Source organism: Arachis ipaensis, chromosome B02 (assembly GCF_000816755.2).
Source record: "Arachis ipaensis cultivar K30076 chromosome B02, Araip1.1, whole genome shotgun sequence".
Classification (NCBI taxonomy): domain Eukaryota; kingdom Viridiplantae; phylum Streptophyta; class Magnoliopsida; order Fabales; family Fabaceae; genus Arachis; species Arachis ipaensis.
The window spans coordinates 97,214,185-97,224,441 of record NC_029786.2 but is presented as its reverse complement, the minus strand read 5'-3'; the positions used below and the strand labels follow the sequence as shown (position 1 = coordinate 97,224,441).

General features: G+C 27.7%; 3 protein-coding genes, 1 long non-coding RNA gene and 1 pseudogene across 4 annotated transcripts; 2 read left to right on the top strand and 3 right to left on the bottom strand.

Moving 5' to 3' along the window:
* On the bottom strand, positions 299 to 1,594 carry LOC107627757 (non-specific lipid-transfer protein 1-like). Its single transcript, XM_016330581.2, has 2 exons — positions 1,170 to 1,594; positions 299 to 647 (listed from the first exon to the last, which is right to left on the bottom strand). The coding sequence occupies exons 1-2, from the start codon at positions 1,523 to 1,525 to the stop codon at positions 638 to 640; spliced, it is 366 nt and encodes a 121-aa protein (XP_016186067.2). The 5' UTR covers positions 1,526 to 1,594; the 3' UTR covers positions 299 to 637.
* Positions 1,772 to 2,919, bottom strand: LOC107628508 (non-specific lipid-transfer protein 1-like). Its single transcript, XM_016331154.2, has 2 exons — positions 2,516 to 2,919; positions 1,772 to 2,129 (listed from the first exon to the last, which is right to left on the bottom strand). Exons 1-2 carry the CDS (start codon positions 2,881 to 2,883, stop codon positions 2,120 to 2,122), a joined length of 378 nt encoding a protein of 125 aa, XP_016186640.1. The 5' UTR covers positions 2,884 to 2,919; the 3' UTR covers positions 1,772 to 2,119.
* Positions 6,377 to 6,745, top strand: LOC107627756 (non-specific lipid-transfer protein 1-like). The gene has a single exon (XM_021117047.1). It carries the CDS (start codon positions 6,377 to 6,379, stop codon positions 6,743 to 6,745), a length of 369 nt encoding a protein of 122 aa, XP_020972706.1.
* LOC110269021 lies at positions 6,996 to 7,759 on the top strand. Its single transcript, XR_002357906.1, has 2 exons — positions 6,996 to 7,027; positions 7,621 to 7,759. It is a non-coding gene; the product is annotated as an uncharacterized LOC110269021 (long non-coding RNA).
* Positions 7,913 to 9,345, bottom strand: LOC107627755 (annotated as a pseudogene).

The window sequence follows — 10,257 nt, the reverse complement described above, 5'->3', positions numbered from 1 at the left end:
TCTCTTTCAAATATTATTGAAAATTAAAATCAATTCTTCAGAACTAAAAAAAAAAAAAATCAAATTCTATAATGTTAAGGATGCCAGGAATCAGGATGGTTAATCGATATTGTGATATTGCGTGAAGTAGTGACGTGGAGTAGAAAAAACAGAAATTGGTTATTAGTTAGTTAGATCAGTAGGTGTTTGTTATTTGTATTAGTTAGTTAGTAGAGTGTTGGTATAAATATATGGTGTCTTCACATACAATGCTATGTAATTAAGATACAATTCTAATTCTTCAATACTTCATAATTGATCAAGTAATAAAGATCTTCTGCTGCATTCTGTTCCAAGAGCTAAAGCTCTCTGTGAACTCAAATTCATACTTGTACATAGAAGCCAACGAGTAAATAAAGCACGTGTTTAAAGGAGATTAGATGCAACGTATAACAATTTATTTATATCATTCATTACTTTCAACTGATAGAATAAACCGTATAACATATCTCAATATCTTGCATCTAATTAACTTTTATTCTATATTTAGAAATTTAGAGATAGGCAACTTCTTCATTCTCGATCTTTTGCCAAATTATTTTTCCTACCACAACCAAACTAAGTAATATAAGCCAGCGACACATTTCTCCCTATAAGCTCAGTTAACCCTGCAATTGCCAATCAAAATTAATCTAAGATTAGTATGTTCATAATATTATAACACACATAATATTTTATTGTCAAATGATAAAATTACTCTTAACTATTTATTTGGTAATCCTAAATAAAATAAAATAATTAATCACATAAAGATATCTTTATACGAAAATATAAATGCCAACAGTTATGTTAGAAATAAGATACTAGACTGGAGAAAGAATTTGTGTATTATTGAGTGTATTCAAGTTGTCTAAAATGATACAATATAAAAGCATATTTATAGGTGCTAAGAGAATCGTAATAATAAAGACGTAATCTCCTATAATAAATATTCAGATATACTAAATAATATTAATTGATGTTAATTGATCATAATTATATTCTAACAAGTTATATGATTTAATATGTTTAACTGAATTTTTTAACATAATACCTGTCAATATCTTAACATGATGACATTTTCACGAGTAACACCACCATAAATAGAATAATATGAACAATTATATATATAACGTGTGTTTTTAGCTTACTCGGTGCAATCCATGGAGGGGGATAACTTGTAGGGCAATTTAACTCCACATTGTTCTGGAAGTTTAGCAAGCTTGTCAGGCTTCAGACCCCTAAGATTCTTAGTCATTCTTCTGATGCAGTTGCAAACGGATTGACGATCTTCTTTGCTCTTGGCTCCAGCATTCAGGTTCTTAACCCCATCACAACAACTTTGAGGGATTATATGTTCGTTTCTGCTCAGGTATTCAACGCATGGTACTAATGTGGCATCAATCTTGCCACATAATTCAACAGCTTGTGTCATTTGACCCAAAGTTATGCACATTATCAACATGGTCAAGTATGTAACCTTAACAACACTAATAGAGGTAGCCATGGTAGGACTTTTAGATAGGTTAATATTTGAACTACTTGTGAGATATATATGATGGATATGATGAAGAGCAATTATCCAACTTAGGGTATATATAGATATTATACCACACATACACAATGCAAATTCGGTTTCTGATGAGAAAGTGAAAATGTTTTTTACTATAATTTGAAACATCTAAATTATTGTATTTGTTTTACGTCAACACCTCTTTTACAATAGTTAATATTTATATATTGAAGAAACATCTGTATCTTATATTAATAATAAAATTTAGATTATGACATATCTTCCTATTTCAATGTTGGATGGACACCAAGCTTTACATGCTTAAATAACGCCCTCCAAATAACTTTTTATTTTGGGAAAAGGAAGAAGCAATTAAAGTATTATCACTTATTATGGTGAGGGATAAGGAGATTGGATGGAAAGTATAATAATTTATTTCTATCAACTATTACTTTCAAGTGATACAATACATTGTAGAATCTTTCATCAATATCTCAAATCTTAGTTTGTAGTCTATATTTAGGAATTTAGGGATACACAACTTCTTCAATAAAGTAACATAATCCAAAAGCACAGTTCCTTACAAGCTCAGTTAATCCTGCATTAGGCAATCAAAATGAACCTAAAATTAGTATATTCATTAATACCAATTTTTTTCTTTACTGTAAATTTTTTTTTAAAACGTTATTTTCTTAGGGACTAAGGTTTAAAGTTAGGACAAAAATAGGATTTAAAATTTAAAATTTAGTGTTTAAATATTTAAAGTAAAAAATGATAATTTTAAAAAATTAACTGATATTAAGTAAAAAAAAAAAAGTTAATTCTCTAATTATTCAATAATATAAACAATTAAGAATATTATCAATTGACACTAAGAAAAAATATATATTCCTAATTATATAAACTGTGTATTTTCAGTAAAAATATAGGGAATATATATAATATGAAAATGCATGATAGTGGTGATAAGTGTTTTATTATTACTTGTTGCAATCCATGGAAGGGGATAACTTGTAGGGCAATTTAACTCCACACTTTTGAGGAAGATTAGCAAGCTTCTTAAGATTCAGACCCTTAACATTCTGAGTTGTTCTTTTGATGCACTTGCAAACAGATTGACGATCTTGTTTGTTCTTGGTTCCATGGTTCACCTTCTTAACCCCATGACAACATTTTCTAGGGATCAAGTCTCTATCACCATTTCTCCTAAGGTATGAAAGGCATGGTGCTAATGTGATTCGAATCTTGCCACATGTTGGAGCACCTTGTGTAAGTGATGAAATTTGACCCAACATTATGCACATTATCATCATGGCCAAGTAAATTATCTTAAGGACAAAAGAGCTAGCCATGTTGGTGGGGAAAAAAAAAATAATGCTTAGGACTTTGAGGTTAATAGTTGCACTAATTGTGATATACACTTCTTTTACAATATTTAATATTATATTTGAAAATTTTGTTATAATCACAGAAATTAAAAAAAAAAATATATGTTTGAAAATGAGATATATAGGTATATATAGATAAAAAGTAAACAAAAAAAATGTATCAATCCTAGATATTGGCAAAGTTTCTTATGGACAATGAAAAATTATGACCCCTCTGAATCTTTTATAAAGTGAAGTAGTAGATTAATCTCAAAGAGTATGATTAGTTTAGTCGGTTAAAATTTTATACTATACTAATTTAGTTACCTTGTATTTTATTTTTATTTCAAATTTAATATGTCGGCCCTCAAAAATTATCTTCAAGTTCCGCCATTTAGGACATATCTTTTTTGTATATTTTATTATTTTCTATAAACCAAACCATGAGGATATTGGAGAAAAAAATTTTGTTCCGTATCTTATATCTTAAATAATAAAGATTTTAGACTTTGACATATCTTCCTATTTTAACGTTGAATGAAACCAAGCTTTATATCCTTAAATAGGAGCCGTTTAGATAAAAACGTTTAAAATGTATTTTTTTTAAAAATATTTTTTAGTAATTAAAATTTAATATATATAATTAATTAAATTGTATTATTTTTATCAAAATTAAATTTTGGACAAATCAGTTTAGCAAAAAAATTAATAAATAAAATTTTGAACCGGTATAAATTAATATTTTTTTATAAAAAAATTTGGTTTACTGATTTTCCAATTAAATCAATTTATCTATCTAATTTTGACAAAAATAATACAATTTAATCAATTATATGTATTGAATTTTAATTATTAAAAATTATTTAAAAAAAAAGGCGTTTTAAGTATGTTTTATGTAAGTGGTTCCATACTTAAATTAACGTCCTCCAAAAATAAAAAATAAAAACATAGATGAAGCCGTAAACGTTAGGCAGATGAGTACTTGAGTAGTTAGCCGTAACCGTCAATGATTCATTTTTTGTTGTTTTTGTTTGTACGAGAATGCTGAAAGAGAAACTCCATGTGACTCATGTGAAAAGGTATGATAACATATATTATTAACATGCATGCCTATTAATTTTGTTTTCTCACATTCAATTCTTTTAACCTAATTATAGATTTCATTAGTAGGATTATATCTTACTACAATTAATTATTATGCGTGTATGAAGTTAGAATATCTTCAACATGTAATGAATAAAGATACAGAACTTAAATAATAAGAAAGATTGTTCCGATTGAATCAGATAATCCAGAGAAGTGGATCAACCATTTTTATATATAAAACCATGTGGTTAGTTTTGTGGCCAAATTTTGGGTGCAAGAGATGTAGTTGTAGACACGTACCAATAATTTTTTCTTTCTATATAAAATAATGTTTTTTCCTTTTTTTTTTTAACAAGGATAGTTTTCATGGGATGATAAACAGAATGGAATATATAGTAAAGCGTTGAAAAAAAAAAAAAGGATGTCCAACAAAAATATATAAAAAAAATTGTCATCCAATAATATTATTAATTATGAAGAGGAGGAAAAAAATTAAAGTACAAGAAAATAAAAAAAAAAGTATTATCAAAGTTTTTGAGTTGTGTATAATTAATATATCTTGAAAATTTATAAAATTCTATATAGTTAAACTAAATTATTTTAAATAATTAAAAAGTAATAATTATTTAATCATCACAATTATATCAAGAGTATTATCAATAAAAAAAGTATTAATGTTATATTAATATTAAACGAACAATTATTCTAAAACTTCAATTGTCTTATAATTAAAACATAATAACATAGATATAAATTTAAGTGAAGGAAGTTTATCGTCATTATAGCTAATAATACTATTTTAAAACGTATCATCTAATCACAAATATCTAATTGGTCTCAATAATATCACCATTGTACGTTGCAATCAGTTTACCAAAAACTAATTGTGTGTTTTGAAGTCTAGTTGGTTGAACACTTTCAGCATACCAAAAAAAACACTCACCGTTTCTGGATGGAAAAAAATACATGTGAGGACTTTCTTATTTGTTGCGTGTCTTTTAGATGCAAGTTAAAGTGTCTACTACTCTTTTTTTTCTTTTTTCTTTTGAGAAATGTTAGGGGCATCAATTTTAATGTTTTGTAACCATCAATTAGTCATCAATAGTATTTTAAATAGTATGAGATTATATCTAATGATGAGAGATTACTCACTTTTATTTTGATGATTAAGTACTGACTAGAAAACACAAAAATTACTGACCCCTAGACTTTTTTTTTTTTTATTAGACTAAATTAAAAAGAAATAAAGAGATCTAATTACAAATTTAGTAAAACTATAAAAACTAACAGAATAATTAAACCTAATTTTTATATACTTGTTATCTTTTGCGTATATGTATTCACCTACCATGCTCTCTAATTTTGAAGGTTGCATAGGTTTTCTTAATAGGGCCGTATGTAAATTAGAATTGTCAATAAGAAAGATAAAGTCAGATGAGGAGATTAAGTTGATAATACTGAAAGGAATAATACAAGGGTGCTTTTCTAGAATGGGCACCCTAATGTCATGAAGATGCATGATAATGTGGAAAACTACACGGGTTTGAGAAAAATTATGACAATTCACAACATTAAAAAAATTTAAAATTCTCATTTTTCTGAGATGCTGGTTTTTATGTAAAACCAAACAACAATATTTAACTGTGGAAGGACAATTGTGAAAATGTGATTTTTCTAAGATCTATATTGTGGAGCCAGTAGGCACAGCAGGATGTTTGACACTGCATGGAGGGATGGTGTATGAAGGTTGAATTAAGAGGGGAGAGAACTTTTTCAGTCTTTTTTATTAAAGACTAGGAAAAATAAATTAGTCTCATCACTATATTCTACAGAATTATTTTTAAGGTATTAGTTCAGAGACTTCAATTCTTTGACGTCATTTGTTTTTGTTTTTTAAAACAGGATAAGATAACACACTAAAAATAAAATATAAAGAATAGAAAGACATAATTTAATGTTCTTATATTTTGTTTGATAATAAAGTAGAATAAATTATGAAAATTTAATTTATTTTTATTTTTTTATTATGTATAGAAGCATATATATTTTGTTTTAATAAATTTATTTTTAATTTTAGATTGTAAATCATAAATTTTTAATATAAATTCTAAAATAAAATTAATTAATATTGACTAACTAAAAATTAATTCTTTATATTTTCTTGTCTCATTTTAATTAATTACATATAGTGTATTAAGATATGGTTAGTGTCGCTATTTTTGTTAGAAATCGTGAGGGAAAAGAAAATGTGGGCACATATTATGTGGCATTACCTATAAATAACCCATCTTGGATCATTAATCTCCATATCATATCACAAAACTAATTAACACATTAACCAAAAACCCCGAAGCATTTTCCCTCAACAAAGCTTGTCCCTAATATTAGTAATATGGCAAGGTCAATTTTCCCTAAGGTAGCATGCATGGCCATCATCATGATGATGATGTGCATGATTATGGATCTGATTTCACTTACCCAAGCTGGTCCATCATGTGGGAATGTTCAAGATGCTTTGTCATCATGCATTCCATACGTTACTGGAATTGACAATAATGTCCCTGGAGCATGTTGTAATGGGATCAAGAAGGTGAACAGCCAATCCAAGACCACACAAGATCGTAGATCTGTTTGCAAGTGCATCAAAACCACTGCTCATAGCATTAAGAAGTTAAACATTCACAAGCTTGCTGGGCTCCCTGCAAAGTGTGGAGTTAACTTGCCTTACAAGTTATCTCCCTCTATTGATTGCAACAGGTAATACAAACACTACTCTACTTTAATTTTCATCCTAATTATATGTATACGATATCAGAGATATAACCATTAATGTTATATTTTTTAGTCATTTGATCCATATATAGCGAATATTATTTAATAGAATAAGACTTTATATATGCATGCAACTCTAATGTGTAATTGGCTTGCATATATTAGTAGTTCTTATATGTAAGCATCATTTTGTCACAATTGCTTCCACCAGATTTTATTATTCACACTTTAACTAATGGTATATTTAACACGTAATTGGAATATTTATCATGTTTGTTTTAAAGATATCATAATAGTTACTTAGTTTGGTTTTTAAAAAAATAATTTTTTTTGCAACAAAAAAATTATTGTAATTGATTATAATTAACAAAATAATTTTGATGAAAAATATAAATATTTGGTAATAAATAAAAAAATTATAATGATTTTTTACAACAAATTCTAATACATTGATATACAATAACCTTTTTTATTGCAAAAAAATCTATTGTGGCAAATTAAAGTGATATTTATAGCATTTTTTTCTTTGTAAAAAATATCTTTTAGTGTAACTTTAAAGTGAGTTATAAATAATGTACCAAATAGAATGGAAAGGGTATTATCTAAAGAATATATTATAATGATTCATGTAATTTTAGTAGAAGTGTGAATCTGATAATTTTTATTATTATAATATTACAAGAAACGTATTAACCTTAAAATCATTATTGTGTATTGCAGGATTAATTAAGTGAGCATCCTCACTTGTGATCTATATATCTGTGCGTTGTTTGTGGGAGCAACAACTAGCACTAGAGATATAAATAAGTTGCTTAATTATCCATATTCCTATATAGAGAATAAATATGTGGATATAGTAGTGAGATCCATCATGTAATCTAGTGTTCTATAAGTTGAAAATAGTGAAACTATAATTATAAGAGAGAATTAAGACGTGGGATATTAATATTATATTAGTTGAAAGAAAATAATATATATAGAATCTATTATATGTTTCCACGTACAATACTATTATATTGTCTTTATTTCCTAAATTATTTATTAGTTTAATATTAATAATAATTAATTATAATAAAAGTACATAGTACAATATTATTATATTGTCTTTATTTCCTAAATTATTTATTAGTTTAATATTAATAATAATTAATTATAATAAAAGTACATTAAGAGTACATAAAGCTAATTACAAAATAATTTTTTAATTAATCAATCAGGTTACCAATGAAGCAGATTGAGTTAATTCTAACTGCCACAAAAGATGAGCAACATACAAGTAGAAGTTTAATCATTCACACCCCAAACTACACAGATTTTCTATGGAACTAATGAAATCATGGTTCAAAGGAGCACATATTTCATACCCTTTTAATCAAACATTTCTCAAATATGGTACATGTCCAAACATTTTTTTGTTTTCCTCCAAAATTGAATTCTATCTCCATCACAGCACTTTCAAAGGTTAGAAAGGATGATGCCAATCACTTTCGAGTCTTTGCCTATTTGAGTTAGTTCGTGTTAAATGAGGTGCCTCTTCTTAATTATCAAGTTCATCTTCTTCGTCAGAGGAAAGAAGGAATGAACCATCCATGCTTTGAACCCTTCGTTGACGCATCTTTTCAATGTGATTTTTAGAAGATTAGCTTCAAGCATTTCCAGCACGAGATTTCTACTACTAAAGTTTCTCTCATCAAGAATCACAGTTGTTTTTCTCCTCACGAAAAAGGCAATGCCATTGTATAGAATAACCAGTCTCTATGATAAAATTTCAAAGCACCAAAACAGAGGTGTAAAGCTTGCTCACCAATGTCAAGAGACTTGAACCAAGAAATAAGTCAAGAAGATCGAAAAGGATAGGAAGATAATATTTAAGATGGACAGGCATAGCAGGCCACCCGTCTTGAAGCTCGCGATAATTATTTTCAACCACCTTCAAGCATCAATGCCTTATTGGAGCAGAAAATGCAGCAACAAGGTACACAGATGAAACCGCAAAAACGATGAAAGAAGGAATGAGCACAATCATCCAATAATAATCAGCGATCAACGCAGAACGTCTACCTGCCACGTTGAAGCTTCAGATCAACCTAGAACGGCCTCTTCCCACTGCTACCGGAAAACAGGATTCTCAAGTTGATAACCGTGTAAAGGAAGATTGCAACAACAATAACAGTCTCAATAGAAACCACTACAGGCCTCTGAATCTTGCCCCATGCTTTTTCTTCTGAGACTCTTGTACTCACGCTTCGGCATGAATGCCTAGCGGAGAGCGTGGCCGATGATCGCCATCGACGCGAGGAGGTATGCTCCAAAAATACTTTGAAAACTCTCTTCACCTGGCAAGATTGGAATTCTTGATTTCTAGGGTTTCAGAAACGCTCTATTGTCGGTTCCTTGAACCTTAACATTACGATGTGCGGAAAACGAAATCGGTATAATCGTTATGGCGATAAAAGAAGTTTTTGATCGTCGAAAATTTCAAGATTTAATCTGGAGTTTTGAATTAATAGAATGAGAGCTGAAGCTAAGCCTGAAGAAGACGACAAAGATTTAGTAGATTATGCGCTAATGGAACTACTTTTGTAAGTTTTGCTACCAACTTTTTTTAGTATGACCCTGATTTATTGCTAGTTTTGTTTGAATAAACTACTCTTTCTCATTTTACAAATTTTAAAAAATATATATTTTATGATTAACCTTATCTATTTTTTATGTACTCATATTATCATTGATATTAAACTAATAAAAAAATAATTTAAATAACAATCTTCCTTCATACTTAATTAGCTTACAAATATTTGCTTCTTCTTTGTTAGAAAATTTTATGTTGTATTGTCAGTTGCAATGATTTTGAATTGTTTATGTTAAATTAGATATATTTTTGTTTTCGGCTTTGGTACTCACATCTTAAAGAAGGCCTCCCTTCCTTGCTTTAAATAAAAAAAAGGGAAAAACAATTGCTCTAGAAAAATAGGATATTTTAAACTTGCATGATATTGAAAATTATGACTTGTTTTCAACGTGGGAAAATGACCTTAATTTACTGAGCCGAAGAACTTAAATCAAATTATATCATGATGAGAAGTAAGACTATGTATAAACTAAAGAGCATTGTTAATAAGAAACTAATACTATAGCAGTCAATTTTAGCTAAGATTATAATATGTTGTTAAATAAATTTATTATGAAGTCCATTAAAAATAAATTTTTATTGAGTTTAAATTTTGGATATTTTTTCTAATTGAAATTTAATTTTTTGTTTTAATTTTAGTGTTTTTTTTCTGTGTTAAATATTAGTTACAATATTGGCTATGTAAAGTTGAATTTTAGAATTTTCTCTAAATTAAATTGTCTTAGATGCTTTAGTATGTTCTATGTAACTTCATCATTCAAAGATGCTTTACTAATTATTCTATTTGTTTTAAAATAATTACCGTTTTAACTTTTTTTGGTATATTAAAAAATTAATACATTTATTAAATAGAGAATAGGTTTAGATAT